Here is a 21,648-nt window from a genome sequence, read left to right on the forward strand (position 1 = left end):
AGATGGTGGTAAAATGGTGGTACTCTAGGTCAAGCACTGTCCAGAGGCTGCAGATGAATATTACACCCCAAGCTGTTCCGCGCAAATTATCCCAAGTTGACGGGCTGGTATGCCCAAATTCCGCGTGTCGACGTTTTAGAATTTTTATCGGCCGATGAAGCGACGCGTGTTGCCAGGATTGGAACGATTGGGTTGGGTGTTTGGTGTTTGGTTTGGCAACTTGCCGCTCCCGCAAATACCGAAATGAAGGCAGGAAGTCGTGGTTGAGTAGGTTCGAGTCTCGGCAGCCGGAACTCGAGAATAAAAGTACTCAAAAAGTAGGTAGATTCTAAATATTTCAATAGGTCAGCTGGAAAGCTAGACAGGTCCGAGATAATCAAAGCTCAGTTGGCGCTGGAGAGTAGCCACGGGAAACGGGAAACCGGAAACACGTACGGAGAGTCGACAAAGACTTGAAGCTTTTGACGTTCGACAGGAGTAGGCCGGGTCCCCAGAGGTTATGCAGCCACCCGGAAGGCGAACCTGTTCGCATTCGAATTTAGAGTCAGTCAGTGTATGGATGTCGTCACGGTCATGCTCACAAGTGCCGGTGGTAACAGCACGGAAAAGAGTTGCTAGGGGTGTCTGATGGATGTGTAAAGAGCCAGGCATATGTACACATGCTCGATGAGCCCAGCGTTGGGGGGACTAGGGGGGGCACGGGGTAGTGGGCTGCCAAGTTGCCTCTAGACTAGAGCTCCAAGGAGTCGATGCGCACAGATGACTTTATGTGCAGGGATGCAAGGGGGGGGATGAATAATAGAAAAAGGTGCAAGGTTCAACATACAGGAGAAGGTGAAGGGTGGGCAGTAGTACGTAGTGAGTAGTGAGTGCAGTGCAGTGCACAACTTTCTTCTCAGTAGTTCCTAGTAGTAGCGTGGAGTGCTCCGTAAACGCGCAGCCAGATATCAACAACAGCTGGAAGCCAAGCCCAGGTCTCCTCCACTCAAATCTTGTCGCGGATGAAATGCGGCGGCACGTAGTAGTAAATGGCTGATGCTCTCTCTGGATGTGTTAACGAAGCTTGCCGCGGTTGTGGGGGCCTAGAGCCAACTGCTACCAGATTCCCGAGAAGGTTGATCTCGCGGCGGGATGTCGATGTCACTCCGGTCCGACGATTTTCTATCAGATATGACCGGTATCGTGGTTCTTCTCGAGCTCCCTTCTTGTCGAGATCGGCAATAGATGGGTGTCTGAGATGGGAACCGCGCATACGCAAGAGACTAGGAGCACGATACGAAATCGGAAAAAAAGGGCTGAACACAATCGATCTGGATCTAAACAAGTGGGCGTAGCGGCAACAGGTCTAAAAGCCTCGAACGGGGGGGTGGAGGGGCCAGAGAGGGATTCCAGCTCCCCAAGCGATCGTAGGCTCTTTATATTTCGAGTCGACGGGGTGGTCCCGCGCTGGCTAGTGGTACGGCTGCCCTTGCCTACGCTTTCCGGTCGAAGTAGTAGTGGAGGATGGGATGGGATGGGGAGCAATGGCGTCAGTGACTTGTTAAGCTCTCAGCCAGGGTGACGGTCATAACAGCTGCTGCGGCAGGGATAGGGAGCGACGATACAGCTGATGCCAGATGGGCAGTGATGGCTACGGACAGATCACGATTAGTCCTAATTGAGGGGCAGCCTTGAAAAGAGCGGAAAGGCTGGCTGGGGCAAAAGCAATAGAGGCAATAATCAGAGGGACGCGGTTCTGGACGCGGCTGCGGTTGTTGCTGGCCAGAGGAAAAAGCAAATCGGCGTCAGGGTCCCAGAGCTGCCAGGGTGGGCGTCCGTCCCAGTCCCGTCCTCGTCCCAGTCGAGGAAGATCTGTCCAGGGAGCGCCAAATAGGCCTAGGCAGCCCGCGCGCCGCGTTTGTGGCCATGCAAAGCCATTCCAGTGGAAGGACATTAAGCTTAGTGGTGGAGCAGCATATGTAGCTATTAGTGAAATGGCGGGTCTGGCTGGTGGTGGAAGGGGCCGGGGCAAAGGCGGAAGGAATCCTCCAGCATTCGAGCTGGAGTCCTCAAGCACACGAAGTATTGCAGATGGCGGGATGGCCATCTTTCCTCTTCCTAGGTAGTGAGTGATAGCGTACGTACTGTAGTAGCCGCAGCTCTGTGGTGGTGGTGGGATCGGTGGGAGTGGTTGTGAAAAGGGGGAAGCCCGGCCGTTTTTGTTTTGGCTCCTCTGGTCTGGTCTGCTCTCCGACTCTTTAGTGAGTACGAGCACCGCGTACTCCGGGTAGTAGGAGGAGGTCCGAAGTACTTCAGACACCACTACGACCTGCTGGATCTCTATGGCAGTGTGGCCGTGTTCTGTTTCCGTGTTTCCGTGTGGCAGTGCGGCCCCCTTTAAAGGAGGCTCAAGCCTCACGCAAGGCGCATGCCATGTCCTCGAACCAAGTACTTCGTACACGCTATGCAGAAACTACTTCGTGCTATACTTGCACTTGTAGCAATGTGCCGCACTGTACGTCCGGCATTTGAGAGACACCCGGTCTCTGTCTTGCCATGTACATGTACGAAGTACAGCACGCAGCATCTGGAGTGTTATTATTGACATTGCGGACTCTGAACTTGAACTTTGTTGCCGTTCCCGCCCCGGCTCCCGTCCCGCTCCGCTGGCATCGCGGGCCGGGACATGTCGTCCGCGTGGTTGGATACCTGGGTCGAGTGTTGGTGGTTGGTGGGCTGATCACCGGTCATCTCGTGCGCGGATGGGTTTGAATTGTTGTGATGGAGAGAAATCAGTACCTGTGGTACGAGGTAGTGAGATTAGTGACGTTAGGGGCAGCCGAGTGCGGGTTAGCGCGCGACCTGGGCGTGCTGTTGAACCCGGTGCACGCTGAGTAGGCTGCTAGTGGTCCCGTAGTCCCCTCGTAGTGGCCCTAGGGACAGGGGAAACTGCGCTGTTAGGCTGTACTGCTAGTCTACGACTGGTCTACTGCTGGCCTACTGCTAGCGTCCTGTTGGTTTACTAGGCTAATATGGACGCTACTTGGACTACTGCTACTACGAAGTACTTCCTCGTCCTATGGGTGTTTAGGCGTGGGCCGAGGTGCTGTAACTAGGTACCGTAACTAGGTACCTTAGGTATGCTGTGTGCTATGCACCAGCCAGTGCCCACTATGCTACTGGTACTTTGTACTTTGTACTTCGTATGCATGCTGTGCTGTGATGTGCTGCCCTTTGTACCTTTGTACTTTATGCTTTGTCCTTTGTACTTTCTTTCATACGTGTTTCGTGCTCCGTCCTCCGTCGCACTCGAGAACGGAAAGGGTTCCGGGAGGACCGAGGACGAGCTGCGTAGCAACCTGGACTCTGTACGCACATAGCAGTACTACGTGCTAATGAAAGTGCTACAAGCTTCGTCATACCAACAGCATCATCAACATATTTCCTTCTTCTCCCTGCTCCACTACTAACAGTAGCTATGAACTCAGAACTGCCGTACTGTACCACCCAAGTATCAAGCACTAAGTACCAAGTATGGAGGCACCGCTCCCACTGTTACCACTGCCAAGGGCCTGCTTGCTGCAGCCATCCCGGCCAACTTAACGAAGCACCACAGGCACAAATCCAGCCTCTCGGTGTCCGCCCAGTCATGCATACAGCATTGCAGTGCCAGCCTCCAGAGCCCGGTGGGCTCGCTCGTCAGTACCAGACCAAGATTCCAGAGCCGAGAGCGAGGGGGAAGAATGAACGCGCCGGCACTTGAGTCTCACAAACAGCCCGCCGGCGGATCGGGATGCCAATCACAGACTCACAGCCCAGCCGGAGCTGCCTGGAAGCGCGCATGGATGTGGATAGTGATCTGCATATCGATAGAGAATGGATCTCGCGGGAAGGTCTCAGCGATATAGATCTTAGGAAGCTCCATCTTCACCAACACTCCATAGTTGCCTCCGTATGGAGCGAGCGGGAACCAACGCCATCAACAGCCTCCCACTCTGATCCAATAGACCTCCCTTCCTCGGAGGAGGTGCCTACTTCCAACTACTGATTGCGATCGACTTGGATCAGCCAAACAGACCCCAAATGGCACAGCAGTTGGACGTTGTCAACCAATATTTGGGCGGATGTTCGAGCGCCATCTTGATAGGGGGTTGCAGCAGGCGAATCAGGGCCAGAAAGCAGCATCCGAAGATCGACGCCTGGATGGCTCCCGCGGGAGTGTCAAATATTTATCACCGAGCAAGGAAGACGATGTTCCGGGCATGGGAACGCCGCCTGGGATCAGGGAGTCTTGGGAGTCAGGGACAGGCCATCTCGGCGACGCTGCCGACAAATTGACAATAAAGATCTCTGCAGTCTGCACGCCAGCCCGGGATACCCTCTCCGTTGTGCTGTACAGAGTAATAAGCTGTGCGAAGTAAGCTGTGGGGGATACGAAGCCGATCCAAAGCATCCGGGAATCATCATCGTCATAGACTCATGCTGTCATATTTGCTGTTGTGTAATCTTAGGCCCTGAAGAAGGCCGCGCTTCTATCTTGCATCGCATTGCATACCGCTCGATCCTTGTACACCTGGGCGGGTGCGTGGAGGTGGAGGTGGAAGTCCTCAAGGCTCAGGCCGCTCTAGTCCTCGACGGCGGCGTATCATAAAAAGTCTTCACTATTACTTCGTATTGATCGCAGCGCTCACCGTGCGGTTGGGGGAGCGCCTATGAATAGCCCCGCGCCCAGCTGAACGTTGCGCTTGACCAAATACGAAGGTTCGAAGAATTCGAAAGGGCGACAAGCAATCAGCGAGCATCGCCCCCCCACCGCTGCTGCAGCCCTTGAGAACCATAGCACCATACCGCTCAACTCTTGTACAGACGGGGACGATGATTTCTCGAAAGTGTAACGTGTAACCCAGCTTTCTGGCCTCCTGGCTGCTGCACGGCTGCATCTGGTTCCTGTCAGCTGAACATGCCCCATGAAAGCGCGAGGTCGCCGAAGCCCCCCAGGCCCCAAGCAGATCGAGCGAATCGAGCAGCCTGTTGGCGCCACAGGGTTGCAGGTCGCAGATCAGGAAGATCAGGACGATCAACAAGATCAACAAGACCAGGGACCAGCCATCGAGGCCCCAGCGTCTGTGATTCCTTTTCTGGTCCTCGATGTCGAGATCTGCTTCTCGTTGCTCACGCTATGCCTCGATTAAATTCACATCGACGCTGGCGCAATGCTCCGCAATCAAGATATGATGGATACTTGCTGTATGTGGTGGCATCGCAGGCTCGTCACGCCAGGGCGCCTGGTGGTTGGTGGTTGCGGATGTGGATGTCCCATAAGCAGCAGCTACTGCGTACAGAATCACAGATGCAGGCTTTGCTCCTATCAAGGCCTCCAACCTGACATTCTTCCCCATTCGGACGGATGATCAGCAGAAAGGATCGTAAGAACTGATGATCGCCCGATCGATGGACTCATGGAGTATGGGCTGGTCATCATCGTTCCCATTGTAGACGCGGCCGCATATCGTTGACAGATTCCGGAATCCGATAGCTGAGACCTACATGAACCTCATGCTTCCTCCAGACGGGGTGAGTTATGTCCTTGCTTCGCAGCTCCAGCCCAACAATAAATCTTCATCACCACTTACAGTTGATCGTTACGTAGTACTACGTACTTCGTACTTCGTACTATCCATCACACAAAGTTGCTCAGTCAGTGCGACATGCGGACTTGCCTGCATCAACACAGAGTAGAGTGGCAGGGGAGTCCATCGACGGCCTCAGATAAAGAGCATTTGAGATATCCACCGCTCCCCGCTTCGGAGAGCCCGGATATCACAAACAACCTTCGTCTGCTCCTTTGCAAACTGATATCTTCTCTCCCCGTCTGCTCTGCTGTTTGCACCGAAGTGTGTGGCCTGAATCCCGGTCGGTACTTTATCTATCAAATCTATCAAACCACGGCGCCGGAACATTGATTCCTGCACGTGGCCGCTTCGCTACCTGACACCCGGAAGCTGAATGTCTCCCTCTCCAAGTCTCAGGTGAGTCGCTGCGTAACATCTCGAACATCCTACCGTCCTCGCGTTCGTTTTTGTGTTGGCCGTGCTTGCGACTTTTGAAACCGTCGGCCAAGTTGCCCGCACGGCTGGAAATCTCCCGCCGTGGATAATTCTGCATCGCCTTTCAGGTAACAAAAATTGGTGGCTAGTGTAACATTCCACAAGTGGGCAATAATCGTATTTCTGCATCGTCACTCTGGTTGGGCGCATGTGTTCGGCAGTCAAAATATTAGAAAGGACAGTTTTAAATTTTCAAATATCACACAACCTCTAGAAATCACAAGGTACTCCTCATATAACTCAGCATTTCTTGTTCCAATAATATGCCGATAGCAATCTATAATTACATCTGTCATTGTGAAAAGTCTCAGCCATATAATTCCATCAAAATACCTACGCAAAAGTGACACAGTTACGTTGGACCAATAATACCGCTGTTCTTTTCCCAACAGGTGGAACATCGGGGAACGATTGATGGGATCCCGAATAATATGTTCGCTCCTTGCTTGAGAATTGGAATGTGAATTAAAGCTTTAATAAGAAGCCTTTTATTGAAGATCAGTGACATCACAGCCGGACGCTTGAATATCATAGAGCTTTTGGGCAATAGATGGTGTCTGCCTGGATTACTTGCCCATGGTTGTACAACAGCATAAAGTGGTTCCTTGAATAGCTTGCTAAAATGACTATATTGCAATATTGCAATCCCCGGATGAGAATATCTTAGACAGTTCAAGGAATTGGAATGTTTCATTTGCTCGATAGTGTCAATATCAAATAACAACATTGCGGATACAAATTGAACTTGTCCTCGAGACCATGTCACCTCACACATTTGTTATAATTGCACCCATGGTTTGACATAGATAGACGATATAAATAAAAAAATTAAATATTAGTCGAAGGCAGGAAAAGGCGGTAAAAGAAATGAATAAATATTATTATTATATAATCCGGAAGCAAAAAGAGTTCAGCCCGGTGTTGAATGCCTACATCTCTTGTCGAATGAATCCGATTCGTTCTTGTTATTTTCGTATTTTGTCGTATTTTTTTAATTTTCGTATTTTGTCGTTTTCTTTTACGTCCCCCTTTTTTCTGGGGCCTGTGCCTACGTACCCTAAATCCCTGTCGACCTCGAAAGTACAATTCGTCCTGAACCACTCAACCAAGTGGCCGCCCTTGTACCCCTCGAAACAAAAAACGCGTATTTGGTTTTATATGGAGGGTGTTGGGGAGTTATAGGCAGGCAATTTGTAAGCGGTGACCTCGCTGGCGGTGACTACCTGTATCTAACCTTCGCTTAAAGAGCCAAAACACAGGCTTGCTATGAGGTACCACTACAGTAGTTGTTTATATCCACCTGTTCTTTACATAGCTACTTCACTAGACCATAACCCTCTACGCCATTGAATTGTACTCCGTCAAATTCTATTTCCCCAGTCTCCCCACTGTATAGCAGTCGTTCCCATCATTCTCATTTCCTTCTCAGTATGGATAACTCCCGCCAGGGGAGAAGAGTGTCATGTTAGACCTAATCCTTTTGCCAACTGACCCCGACTTCCACCTTAACCTCCAGTCTCCTACAGTGAGAACATCACAGTCGTAATGCAAATTTTCTCGTCACCTAATATTATCTACCTCTGCATGCTACTGAAACCCATATTGTTCCCCACTGTAAGACTTTGGATTGTAATTTAGCCCTCCACCAATCGATATCGATAGCCACTCAGGGGCATAGCTAGCGGGGATTGTAATTTGAATCAATATGGGGGGATTGATGGTGTAAACGGGCAGTGCTGTATAGACTTCACAGAGTTTACGTATACTAATAGAACGGCTTGAAGACGCTGACTGTTTGGTTTTACTTATACTTCAAGGTGTGTTATACAACCTAATGGTTTCTGTTCATTGCCGCTGCTATATCTCCACGATATTGCCTTCTTGCCGTAAACACCAACAAGATCTGGCCGAGCTTAAGTTGGAATTCCGGTTCGAGGATACTACTAGTAATTGTTAGAGATGGAAATCCACATCTTTCCCCCTTTCATATCAGCATTCTAACTCATTCCCTCCCCACCTTCCCTCGTCGTTCAGCTTGTTACTATCTCCTATGTGGAAGGAGAATCTCCTATCTGTTAATTCTTTCCATTGCTGTTTTTGAAATTATTTCAGGATTACTGTGTATTGAATCAAACTCGCTGAGGCTTTCTAACTAAAAACAGTGCTGTTCTGCCAGCGGCGAGTCGCACATTTACATCAATACCCATCCCACAAACATAATGTTCTAGCTAGAAAATGGTATGAATATAGGAAGTACGAAGGTATTATTGCTTTCATATGAAGAGACTGGGCTGGACCATTTGCACCTGACGGCGCATATGAAGCTGTGGTATATTATCCACCTGAAGGGAGAAGAACAATTGCAAAGGGCTGAAAGAGAGCGGTCATACACTGCTTGTATCTCTGAAATTATTACACTATTGCCAAGTAAAGCATCCACCATCCACGGACTTCTCGCCTTCTCAAGGAAGTTAGCGACCTGTTAAACTAACTTCCACTGCTTCCGCCCTTCCTTACTCACCTCTAATCAACACTCCAGCGTAATTAAAAACAAACCCTGTACTTACCTCGGCCCAACGTTAGTTGCCATCCATCAGTTAGTAAACCGAGAGGAGTTACAGAACGGACATAATTATATATTTCCCCCAATACATTAATAGGAGCAGACACATAGTTCAATCCTGAAGTAAGTAGAGCATTCAAGTGGTGAAGAAATAAAGTGGCGAAAATGGATGTGAGGAAATAATCCGATAGGTGATAACAGGTATGGGATTCTTTGTGAGGGAAGCGGGCAGGATAAGGAAGAAAGGTGAAGAGGTGAGATGAAGAACGGAGTATGCGATGGTGGATTAGAGAACGAGCGCGAAACAAACATCGTACTCCTAACGCACATTAAATATAGCATTGCTTTTGCAGGACACATAATAGGTAACTTGGATCTCGAGCCATGAGACCCACCAAGTATGGAAGAAACGGCCTATAAGGGGAGACGGTTGGGGAAGTAGGTGAGAGGGTTATCTAAGTGCCAACCTTAGTTGGCAGTTTATGTCGGCAACATAGATAGATTGTCAAAAGAAACCATCGATATATACAAGCAAGCTCATATTCTCCTCCTTGCCACCTCGTCCTGTTTAGATAAAGTGTAAGGAGGCGAGTGATACCAACAAGTACTTGACAGCAGTTGTTCGTCTAAACCTTCTACGGACGGCGAGGGAGATGCAACTGTTGTTCAACATATGCACAAATGTACTATGTTCAGATTAAGGGGCATTAGATCAAAGCTCAGATCAGCTGCAATTAAAAGCTAACATGGACATACAATATATATAATATATACCAGACGACCCAAAAATCCCAAAAGGCCAATCGCAGGTAAAATCAACCTACACATGCTCCGTCGTCCTCACCGTGCCCTTTTCAGCATCCTCGACAATCTTCCTGTCCTCTGCGTCCACGGCCACCCCAGCGGCCTCTCTCCGATGAATCTTCGCCAATGCCGCCTCGATAGTATTATGTCCGGCGGCCTCAGCAATATCTTCATCATCCTTCACTTCAAAACTCCTTCTCAAATACTCTGGTCCAACGAATGTCAAAACAATGACGTAGAAATATACGCAGCCCATGAAGATGCACATGACAAGGCCATACTCATATCTATTCGTCTTCCCCTTGGGCGGGAGCGGGAATCGTGCACCGATTGTGGATTCGATGGTTGAAGAGGCTGAGGAGACGAGATTTCCTAGCTGGTAAGAGGTACCAACTACGAAAGTACGGAACGAGCCAGGGGAGAGTTCCATGAGATGGATGGGGATTACTCCCCACGCGCCTTGGACGCAGAATTGCTCGAAGAAGGCGGCTGCGATGACGGCTTTGCTGGAGGTAAATGTGTAAGGGTAGATCAGGGCGCCACCGACGATGCTGATGAATATGATGGAGAATCTTCGGCCGAATATTTGTGAGCAGTAGCCAACGACAGTTCCACCAGTCATGGCGCCGAGGTTGGCAACGACTTGGGTGACGGTTACGGCGTTGGCGCTAAAGTTGTACTGGTTCTTCAACATTGTGGGATAGAGATCTTGGGAGCCGTGGGACTAAAGAACGTTAAGTGCTTGTTTTATTTCGCGGTTCGTTGGAAGAGTCTTACCATGAAGTTGAATCCAGCCATCAAGAGCACCAAGTAAATTAACAACAGCCAGTGACGCTTGAGCGCCACTTTCCCTTCAGCAATAAAGGTCGCTCCAATATTACCCTTTTCATTTCGTACCAATTCACGCTCCTTGTAGGCGTCCGTTTCCGGGAGACACAGTCGGAAGATGATGATCAAAACAGGTGGACAAGCGCCGAACCAGAATAGTGGACGCCATCCATGGGAAGTAGTACCCACGAGACCACGAGCAAATGCCGTTGCTAGAAGATATCCAAACGCATAACCTTGTTGCAGCATGCCGGAAAGCAGACCACGCGCCTCTTCAGGACAATCCTCCAGAGCGGTTGCTGCAGCGTTTCCGTACAAGCCTCCCATGGCTATGCCGAAGAGTGCTCGACAGGCAAGGAATTGGTTGTAAGTAGTACAAAAACCGGTTCCTAGTTCCAAAACGATGAACAAGAAGTTATTGACGACGAAAGGCCATTTTCTGCCGTATCGATCGGCTGCAATACCGAAAGTAATCGATCCCACGGACCGGAACATAAGCACCAGCGTCATGCCCCAGGTAATATCGGTATTTGTCTTGCCAAATTCCTCAGCAAGCTCCTCAACCGTCAAACTAACGGTGAAGAAGTCAAATGCATCCCACGTCCGGAGAGAAGTTAGCAGATACGTGGTAGTGGAATAAGGAGATTACTAACCCATGCGATAAACCCAACCAGGAAGAATAGCCATTGCTTGCTCGTGAGCATCATAAGGAGTCTGATTGGATTGGGAGCCTTATGCATAGGCGGCTTTAGGGTCGAAAAACGAGTCGCCGCATATTCTCTGGCGGACATGCGCTGAGGCGAGTGTGATTCTGTGAGAGCAGGATCGTGGGATGGGGAGGCCTCGGCGACCTTCAGGTCGGTGGTGTGGTTGTCTGCCATGGTTTCTGAGGGCCACGGCAGCGGTCAATATGAACCTCTAACTAGGAGATTGTAAGCTATATATATAGATGGAATAATGGATGAGGGGCAAGAGAATGGGCATAGCAGTGAGTAGGATGACAATCAGTTCCGTTGGTGGGGGGGGGGGCCAACTAGAGAAGACAAAAACTCCGCAGATCTATCTCCCTTACATCAAATATCTATTGGTAAATCTCCTCTGAGCTTCGTTTTCTAGAGGATGCGCCTCGGTATTGGCGGTCTCCAAGGCGATTGTCACTTCCCGTCGACTCTTTTGCGATCGAGGAGAAAAATAAAACTCAGTGAGCGGACATGTGGGGACCCTTGACTACTTATCAATTTTCTTGCAGTGATCTCATCTCATGAGGGGTACAAAATAGTGGTTCGTGTTGTACAAAGTTATTCAGGGCTTTCGCCCTTCCCCGAGCTGTGTCATGGATGGCACAGACAAGTGCTGTACGTAGACGGATAGAATGTACATGTACATATCGTCAGACCTGGAGACCAACCTGCCTAATCCAACCAGAACCCTGATAGCCTCTGTTTTGACTGGTTATGTCCTCGTTTCTCTGCTCATGCCGCCTCTTGCCCTCGTCCTCTTGCTACCCAAGAGCCACCAGCAATATTGTCACAGGACCAGCAGCAGCAGCATCACCCACGTCACCCCTTGCTCAAAGCAGCTTGCCCCTCTGTTGATCGTCAACACCTCCGTCTCCAGATGCTCGGCGCCAGTGGATCATCGTGAGAAACGGGGATGGCCGAGGCCTATCCCCACCGCGCCAGTGACAGGATGCAAGTACCGTGGGATAAGCATCTGTGCCCAGGAGCCATTCCCTGTTCAAGCTTTCAGCCAAGGTATCAGTGGCGTATTCTGCGTCAGCACGGGATCCCTACCTATCCGGGTAAAGATTTTAAAACGTCTGCCAATCACTGCTTTCTCCTCCCGTTTGTTTTGTTGTTTCCTTGTTTGTGTTTCTCACTGCACCTTCCCTCCCGAGAGCGCGACGGGGACTGCTCCGTTCGGCGATATCTTAATCCCCGTATATTTTGTCTGGATTGGTGCTCCCGTGCAGCGGATCCCACTTTCGCTGTGGATTATCGCAAGTTAATTTCTGGGTCGAGGATCGTCTGTCCAGTTACGTGAAACGCATTGGTACCTCCTTGTACGAGTCAAGAGATGCTGCCTGCTCCTTATGGGGTCATGGGAGACGTTTATCCCCATGTTTTGGACCCGTAGGAAGCAAATTCTGCACTCTTTAGAGTCGCCTGCTAGTCATGCTGTTGGTCAAAGTGGATTTTTAGGCGGGTTTACCGCCTTACTAACTGCTTAACTTGACAGCCTCTTGGGAATCTCGTATTGCACTGTACTATGCCGTATCGTATCGTACCTACTAGCAACTACTCAAGTACAGGTACCTCACCCCCCCACTAGACTACCTAGTACGAGTACCTCGACTCCACCAACTCCATCCATCCATCCATCCATCCACCATATTCAAATATCGCCCCATCTACCCTACACATCCCTCAAAAATCACCAATTAATCAAACCAACATATAGGTAAGTAACTGATTCTCATTCTCATGTAATTTTTCATATCATACATCCCAACCCATAGTACCTAAAACACAAAACACCAAATCCCCACGAAATTCGCAAAAAACACACATCATATCTCCATCCCAAGCTATCCCATTCCATCCCATCATCATTACCAATAAATTCCATAATGTCCCATCACAAACCAGCAAAAATGCACCGGAACCCCGAAAACACCAGCTGGTTGTACGCAGCATTCTTGGGGGGGAAAACCCCGCACAAAACTTAAGATCAGCTCTTAACACTGCTTCCAAAACTACTAACACCATCCCTCCACTTCTCTCCGATATTCATTCCGCCCGCCCACTTGGGCAGCTTCATTCTCATCTTGATTCTCCCCTCGACGACCGCCTCAACCGCGTTGATGATCCCAAAGGCAGTGGAACCTATGGCTCGGAAAAATGCGAGCGTCGCGACGCTCCAGAGGATGAAGCTTAGGTAGTAGTTATCTCCGACGCCGGTTTTGGAATAGGCTTCGGAGACGGCCATGGCGAGGATGGCGTTGGCTATCATCCAGCAGAGGACCATGTATGTGCGCACGGATTTGTAGTAGTCTTCTTGTTGTTGGGCTTCGGAGACGTCTGCCTTGGGGACTTCGATGCGGTCGCGTAGGTTGCGAAGCGCTTCGTCATAACCAGAGTCGATGTCGAGTTGCTCAGAGGGCATTTCGAGTTCAACGGTTGAACCTTTGCCGCGTGCGGCACCGAGGTCTGTATGGATCACATTGTCGCCTTTGGTGCCCCAGGAGATGTCATGCGTGTTGCAGAAGGCATATACTTGCAGGGTGCAGATGTAGGACGGCAGGAGCATGAAGTATTGCGCCGAGGAGGTGATCATATGCCAAGGATCGAGGTAGAGGAAGGACATGAGGAAGTACAACCCCACCGTGGAGGCGGTAGAGACGATGAGGTTGGTGAACATGTTGTTCCCTAGGTGGAGATTTGCGTCTTTCGCCCTGAGTTGGCGTATCACGATGAAGAACGCGGCAAATGTGTTGTAGGCCATGATTATACCGTAGATTACCATGGATGCAAAGTAGAGACGTTTCGCTCCTTGTGGTCGATTACCCATCGAGAGGATGAATTGGGTGCAGATGAGGAGAACGCATGTATACCGAAGAACCGTGAAGAAGTATAGACCGATACTGTGACCGAAAGGATCAACATGGGGATCGGCCAGAGATCCAGCGATAAAGTAGAAGGTGAGGTAGAAATTTGCCAGGGAGAAATATGTAAAGAGTAAACTGATGAACTGATAGACGAATTCGATGTGAAGAAGGATCTTCCGGCCAATTGTATGGTCCGTCCGCCAGATCTGTCTAAAATGGACCAACGAGTAGACAGCAGCGAAAAAGGCACCATTCAGCCATCGCCTCCGCTGCGAGATAAATTCCGGGACGGTATCTGGAAAAATCAGCTGGATTCATATACTTCTTTTCGAATGACTTACCAGGCACATCTGTCTCTCCCGTACAACTCTTGACATACTTCAACACCCACCTCTCATCCCTCTTCGCCACTAGCTCCCAACAGAGAATACGATCTTCAGCCAGGTACATATTCGCGGTAAAAACATCTGCATTCTGACCATGCAATGTCTCTCCCTTGAAATACTGGCTCAGAGGTCCATGACCCGTATGATCATTCTGCAAAGCATGGTACCGATACGCGCTCAGCGCACCAGGAAGCACGGTGATATATCCAAACACACTCTCCAACGGCTTGTCCAAGATATTAGACATCTTGTACTCAAAATTCTGTGACGCGACTAGCGGATTTAGGAGATGCTGTCCAAATTTCCCTTTCATAGCTTTGATTTCACCGCATGCACCAGCGACGTTGGAGTCGGTGTCGAAAGCTTTCCATAAATGGTAAAGGGAATTCCCTCCAGGCTTTGTCCCAACATCGAGAAGGATACAGATATTTGGTGTAAGCGCTCTGCCGAAGGCATTAAAGAACCAGCGATGGGAGTTTAACTTCTTGGCATTCTGCTCCTTCAAGCAAAATATCATTTGGCAAGGAACGATCCCTTTCTCCGCGCCCTTGAATTTGAGGTCCGAGTCAAGAGAGACTTGCGTGGTGTATTCGTAAACGTGAGCCTGCACCGCCTTGCCATTGACCAGATTCTTAGCAATGCCGTCTTGATATATCCCCATAGCAGCCAGAGCATCAAGCGTCCGAGGATGAACCTTTTGCCGCCCGTCAGAAACAATGCAAACGACAATTTTCTGCCACCCATTCTCGCCCCATGTCCTTGATTTCGACCGAGAGCAGAAATGGGAGACGTTCTTCATGACGGCATGCATAGTCCTAGTAAAGTCGATCTCATTCTCATTGTACATAGTAATGCAAATGAAAAGCTCCGTCTCTCGCGCAGTAGATCCAATATTTTGACGCAGCTTGTACCCCTTCGACACGAAATCATCAGGGTCACAAGTCACAGCCGTATATCGCATATGAGTAAACTCAATCTCGTCCCTCCTTGGCAAGAAGCTATAGAGAATCGTCGGGATTTTACACTCCAGAATCAGCTCTCCATTAATCAGTCTGACCTCCTTTTTAGCCATCTGTGCCTGTCTGGCTCCTCTCCGTTCCTGTTTCCCATCTGGGGCAGGGCCATAATGTTCAAAGTCCATATTGCTTTCCATGTCTTCAGTAAGCGTTTCATTCGACATATATGATTCTCTCGCGCCCATGCCCATGGCTGACCTCCCGCTTGATTTGAGAGGGCTTTCCGGTCCAAAAACATCATCGCTATCCGCAATATCGTTCTCTAGAGGAATTGAAATCGTAGCATCGTCTGCGAAGACGGAGTTTCGAGCTGATGCACCAGGTCCTGAGAAGAGGGGCGCAGGTGGTAACGGTCGTCTAGGACTCCCTCCATATCTAGACGAAGGTGTCCCGGGTCTCGGACTACCGTTGATATCGGGGGGCTCGAATTGACCATTTGCTGGTGGTGGTCTGGTAAAATCAGAGGAGCCCCTCGAGGGGGACCACGAGCGGGTGGGTGATATTCTACCGCTCGAGGCATATGAGGGATATTGCGACTCTGAAGGAGCCATTTGAGGCGCCGTGTCAATAATCGACGGGGCTCGGGAATGGGAGGATATAACGGAGGGTTGGTAGGGTCTGCGGGGGGTATATGCACTATTCAGGTTCTTGTGTAAGCTTGATTTAGTATTCAACTGCGATTCTAGCGCTGCAAGAGGAGGTTTAACTGGGCTTCTCAGCGATTTTCTGCGGGAAGGCCCAGGAGGGAGAACCGGTAAGTCGACTGCCAGTGCCCGCTGTCCCTGCAGCTTGCAGGACGGGATTTCAAGAGCTTCTTCGACTTCTCTGAGAGCTGTGAGATATTGCGGAGTCGAGAGCGCTGGCCTCTTCATTGTGCGTGCTGCAACTGGACGTTTTATAGGATTCGGCGATACATACGGGCGGCTATTGACATCGTCTTGGGAAGTCAACAAACGGATTTGCGACCCATCTGAGGTTGGTTGTCCAACGTTTGAAGGACTGTGTTCTTCTTCGACATATGATGGCGCTTCGGAGTACATAGGAGGCCGCGATGGGGTGTTTGGGCGATCCATTTTGCCTTGTTCTCTGCGGTTCTTCCGCGGGACCTAGCGTTGAGTTTGCGCCAATTCTGGCTGGAGAGGGAATGTTGTTTATCTCCCAGATGGTCGGGTGGTTGGGTACGGAATGTGATTGATGTAATGGGATGCGGTGTGGATTGGGCAATGGCAATCAGAAATGCAATCCAGTAAATATAGGTTCTGCAATTAAATCGGTCCCGGGGTGTTGTTCGGGCTGTTCTATATCGAATGTTGCGCTGGACAATGCTATTATTTGAGATTGAATTGCGATGATGCGGTTGGCGGCTGACGTGTGCTTCTGGTTGGTGGTCGGTTGTCATAGCAACAGAACCGTTCTCGGCATCGGAATGGCATGCGGCGCAGAGTCCCGTCGTGATCACATTCCACGTGATCTGTAACACGGTCGAGCTAGCCCTGCCCCCTTAAATTTCACAACGGCCGCCAAGGGAGGCAAAGAGCCCTAAGAGCGGATCCCCTGCCTCCGAAGATTAATGAACGGCAATTCATATTGAAGAATTTCCACATGCACAAGGTATCCCGGGATCAGCAAGCCCAGTTGTAGATGATAGCCATTTTGAGCGCACAAATTTAACCCTTAGATTACCACAGGATATAAAACTACGAAGGTAAAAAGGGAGGCTGTAAATTAGGTTATATTTTAATCAATATAGACAACACACAACACATCGTAACACCAGCCGCTCACGAGAAGTAATAAAAAGGTATCCCATTCCACATGATTATCTTCATCCACAGCTGCATCGTACGTAACATTGTCGAGCTTCTCTCTGTTCGAGTAAAGAGAGGTGGGGGAGAGGGAGGGAAATCCTCGTTCATGGGATCATAAATGTACACACACAACGCTGCAGCTGACTTCATCGTTCTTTATCCTCCCTATATGCGCCCCCGTCCCAACTCCGCCTCCTCTGCATCCACAAATATCTCTATATTCCTCCGCTGCAAAATATATGAAGCCTCCGGATCCGGTTCCCTGGCCAAAAATGGGCGGCGAGGGACACCTCAAAGTGATACAGGAGGGGGGTATTAATGGCGGCCCCAGCGCCAGATGAAGTTTTGATGACAAGAAAAATTCTTTGTGAGCCGTGTATGGTCGCAACAGGACCGAGTGCTGATGCAAGCTAGTATTGTACAGGAAGGTGAAGCAAGATTGATGGCTTATCACGGGTACAAATGCCCGAGACTTCGAATGTAGATCGAGACATTCAGTTCCACCCCAGGGAGTTCTCGGCCATCATTGGAGCGGAGATTTGTTGTGTCCGCGCCGAGTTACCTGCACTTCGTCCGCTTCCCTTGCTGCTTCTATCATGTGTCGTTCCCGCAGGTGTTTGGCGGCCTCCAGACATGAAGGCATTGGCACCACCCATCAATGCTGGACTTCCCGATTGTCTCATCTCCGACGGGCTGATGATTGAACTGGACCGGCGATGGCTCTGCTTGCGTCTCTTGTACCTTCGTGCAATCACAAACATAGCAGCGCCGTACAGGGCGGACCCTCCAATGGCTGCCATCGCGATACCTGCAGTGGTGCCTTTCACAGATGAGGACTGGTTCTGGGAATCGCTGTTGAAAACTCCATTACCAGCGGCCGGGTTTGCAGTTGGCGAGCCACTGGCTCCGGTACCGGTCGCAGTGCCACCAATATTCATTCCAGGAGGAATGGGAATGGCGGGGTTAATGTAGCTCATCAATTGTGAGACAGTGGGGTCGGTATTCTTGTACAGCAGGGCTACTGGAATGTGGATATCGACGTTCAACTTGTCTACTAGCGAGGATGGGATGTGCACCATGGCCACGGTAGTGATGAAGTCCAATGAGGCAGTGGTATCGAGTGGCGAAAGAGTCGACACCAAAACCTGTTCCACTTCCAAGCCCAATCCGAACGCGATACCAATCGGTAGATACTTGAAGATCTGGTTAGATGTCTGGAGCTGAGACATGACCCAGGGGTAATTCAAGTCATATGTAAATCCAATCTGAATCTTGGAAGAGCCTTCCGGTGGCGTAACATTATCGGGGTTGGAGATGACTCTAGGCGTATTTGCTGGGATACCGGTTGGCTTAGGGCTTGGGACTTGGCCGGGCGCCAAAGTCGACGACGAAGCTGCGATCAAGGTGGTAGGTAGCCACATGGATGTGTCGGTGTCCGTTGTAACGGGAAGAACAGTCTCAGGCACTCCTGTTGGGGTTGGTGCCGGCGGAGCCGTAGTAAGGCTTGAGATGCCTGTGACAGGTGGCAACGAGGTCGGTTCGGGGGCCGAGGGGGAAGGTGATGTGGGGATTGGAACAGTTACATTGCCAGTCGGGATGTTGGTGGGAGGAACCACCGTTGAATTTGACGGTGTTCCGGTCTCCTGTGGAGGAATACTAGATGGAGTTGGATCAGGGGTACTAATCGGCGTGGTCCCAGCATCTGTTGGGCTAGCAGTTTCCCCAGGAGGAGTTGTGGTGACCGGTGGTGGAGCTGTTGTGTCAATTGGCGGTGGTGCGGTCTCCACTGGAACTGTTGTATTATTGTTCCCGTTCGTCGGGATTACAGTTGGGACATCTGTGGGCTCTGGGGGGTTTGCTGTGGGAGTGGGAACGGTAACAGGAACGGTAATCGGCAGGTCGCTGCTCAAGCTTCCAATCACAGTAGTCTCAGGTGAAAGTATGCTGGAGAGGAGGCCGCCCAACCCGGTGCTATCCGCTGGTGGTGTTGTAGGCACGGGGGCGGGCACGGTTGATGGCTCTACCGGCGCGGGTGCGGTGCCAGTTCCTACGGGAAGACTGGTATCGGCGCCAGTCGTCGAGGGCAAAATCCCTGTTGGAACTGTAACTATCGGAGCTGGAACCGTAACTATAGGATCCACTACTGACGAAACGGCCGTCCCGACACCGCCAAGCACTGACGATAGAATGGAGGCGGGAGCCGTGAAGATTGGCAGAATGCCAGGATCAGTAGGCGTAGGAGAAGCTGGGTCCGTCCCTCCGCTGCCTGTTGGCAAAACTCCTGGAACAGTGGCGGGGTCTTTTGGTCCTTGAGTTACGCCGGTACCCGTCTGCGAAGGAGAGGCTGAGGCGGTTGAGGCGGGAGCCGTGGTACCTGCTGTGCCTGGGAAGATATTGTCCAAGCCCGAAGTCAGTGGGTTGAGGAGTGATGGAAGAATACCACCAGTGCCTCTCGCAACAGACGCTGGTGCTGTTCCTGTACCCGCAATTGGCACACCTGCTGAGGATTCCTCAGGTGTCGTAGCTGCCGGCTCCACTGATGAGCTTTCGGATGTCAGTACGCCTCCAGGTCCAAATGTAATTCCACCCGACGTTGACGAAGGCACTTTGGCACTGGTTGAAGTTCCCGCGCCGGCCGAAGCTGCCGTTGGGGAAATTATAACTGCCGGTAGTCCACCCGTCGGTCTCGACTCGACTTCCGGGACGACTACAGGAGCGGATGCTCCAGTTGGGGACACTATAATTGGAGGAAGGACGCCCGTCGATCCAACTGAATCTTTGGCTGCTGGAGCGGCGGTCGAAGCGTATGATACGACGGTGGTATCCGAGACGATTACTGTAGTTACTTGTGGCGGCGTTGGTTGAATAGGATTAATGACGCTGCCTAGCAGATCCCGGGTCGTACCAGCAGAACCTGAGTCTTCTGCCCCTAACGAGTCCGATAACGAACGACCCGAGGTTGAGGGCGAAAACGAGCGGCCGAAGGGCAACGATGTCAGGGAAAACGAGGTCGCGCTTGTCTCATCCGTCCTCTCCTGCTTGTCTGACTGGCCGGCCGGGGTCGAGTTGGTATAGGCGCGTTTGACCTGCCGCGGGAAGTAATACTTGGGGCGGTCGCCCTGAGCTTCGGCCACGGCCGACAGCAGCACCGTGGCCGCCACGAATATCGAAGATGAATGCATCCTGGCAAATGTTTATGGGGATCCAATATCTTGCGACGGCTGTGGTAATGGCGTGGGATTAGGATTGTAGGATTGGTAGATCTGGACGGGGAGTCAGCGACGACACGACGCAGGTGTCGGTCGGGGTCAGCGCAACTGACTGTCAGGGAAAATAGATTAACGAGTGTACTTGACGGAGATGTCAACGAGCGTGGTGGCTAATTGTTTTCTCGTCAGCATGTGTTGTTCATTGTTCTGCGTCTTCCCAGCCTCGAGTGAATTGTTCGTTCGCATGAATGATCCTCCACATGGCCCATGGCGCGGCCACGGATCTCCAGAAACCAAACCGCCGTTTTCCGTTTTGCGGGTCGCGCGAAGTAGGAACAATGGACTCACTGTATTCGATTATAAAAGCGATGGTCTAGATCAGAATGCGAAGTGTCAAAGGAGTGTCGTGACGAAAAGTCGTCGGGAAGAAAAGAGGTAGGATGGCGGGTTCGAGTGTCCAGAACCCGTCACAACTTCAACTTTGGTGGGGAGTGTGGTGTTCACTTGGAAGGGCTCGCAACCATTCTCCAACGGCCTCCCGAGGCTCTCGCAGACGGAATCGACAGGTGGTTTAAAGGGTCGTGCAAGCAAGCTGCACGAGTCGAAGGCGAAATGGGCGACGGGGTGAGGGTGAGGAGAGGTGGTGAGGCGGGAGGTGGGAGGTGGGAGGTGAGGGAGAGAGGGTGAGGGTGGAAGGCGGAGGATGAGGATCGGAGGAGACGAGGGAGAGAAGCGAAAGAAGGGGGAGGCTGCCGGGTGGTGGGCAGTTGGGTGGTGGACAGCGGTGGTGGACAGCGGGCAGCGGGCAGTAGTCTCCAGGGACAGGTTCTAGCGGGAGGTACGCGAGGAGATAGTGCCGAAACGGGTGCTGGAAGCTTGGAAGTGGCCCTGGAAAGCGCCCTGAAAGAAGGGGAGAGGTCCCGGGTGCTAGAGGTGCTACAGGTGCTACAGTACAGTTACGAGAGGGGGCTAGAAGGGGTGGGCTAGAGCCTAACTGGGTAGAGCCTGGAGCCCCCCCCTAGCCTCTTGGGCCCAGAAGTAGCAGCGGGCCTGGCTGCTAAGCTTGAGCGGCGGGTAGCACTGCTACAGTACGGAGTACGGGCTTCCAAGCCTGAGCGTGAGCGTGAGCGTGAGCGCGAAGTGAGTGAGTGCAAGATGTGCGTGCGCGTCCCGGTTTGGCCCAGCACCCGGAAATGACCTGAGCTGATCGGGAAGAATGGTGTTGGGGGCGACTAATAATTGCACAGTATGTATGTATGTATGTATGTATGTATGTATGTATGTATGTATGTATGTATGTATGTATGTATGTATGTATGTATGTATGTATGTATGTATGTA

At 51.0% G+C, this 21,648-nt stretch overlaps 4 protein-coding genes across 4 annotated transcripts; all 4 read right to left on the reverse strand.

Annotated features, from left to right (window-relative positions):
• Positions 1–1,630: 1,630 nt before the first annotated feature.
• BP5553_04189 (uncharacterized protein) lies at positions 1,631–2,507 on the reverse strand (the record flags this gene model as incomplete). Its single annotated transcript, XM_032012812.1, has 2 exons — positions 1,631–2,441; positions 2,494–2,507. 2 exons carry the CDS (start codon positions 2,505–2,507, stop codon positions 1,631–1,633), a joined length of 825 nt encoding a protein of 274 aa, XP_031872505.1.
• A 6,962-nt stretch (positions 2,508–9,469) lies between these two features.
• BP5553_04190 (MFS general substrate transporter) lies at positions 9,470–11,162 on the reverse strand (the record flags this gene model as incomplete). The annotated part of the gene is made up of 3 exons (XM_032012813.1): positions 9,470–10,177; positions 10,231–10,852; positions 10,948–11,162. 3 exons carry the CDS (start codon positions 11,160–11,162, stop codon positions 9,470–9,472), a joined length of 1,545 nt encoding a protein of 514 aa, XP_031872506.1.
• A 1,849-nt stretch (positions 11,163–13,011) lies between these two features.
• Positions 13,012–16,363, reverse strand: BP5553_04191 (putative chitin synthase A; the record flags this gene model as incomplete). The annotated part of the gene is made up of 2 exons (XM_032012814.1): positions 13,012–14,183; positions 14,230–16,363. 2 exons carry the CDS (start codon positions 16,361–16,363, stop codon positions 13,012–13,014), a joined length of 3,306 nt encoding a protein of 1,101 aa, XP_031872507.1.
• Positions 16,364–17,592: 1,229 nt separating this feature from the next.
• On the reverse strand, positions 17,593–20,280 carry BP5553_04192 (uncharacterized protein; the record flags this gene model as incomplete). The annotated part of the gene is made up of 1 exon (XM_032012815.1): positions 17,593–20,280. One exon carries the CDS (start codon positions 20,278–20,280, stop codon positions 17,593–17,595), a length of 2,688 nt encoding a protein of 895 aa, XP_031872508.1.
• Between the last annotated feature and the right edge of the window lie 1,368 nt (positions 20,281–21,648).

The sequence above is a fragment of the Venustampulla echinocandica genome, assembly GCF_003357145.1.
Source record: "Venustampulla echinocandica strain BP 5553 chromosome Unknown scaffold_1, whole genome shotgun sequence".
Classification (NCBI taxonomy): domain Eukaryota; kingdom Fungi; phylum Ascomycota; class Leotiomycetes; order Helotiales; family Pleuroascaceae; genus Venustampulla; species Venustampulla echinocandica.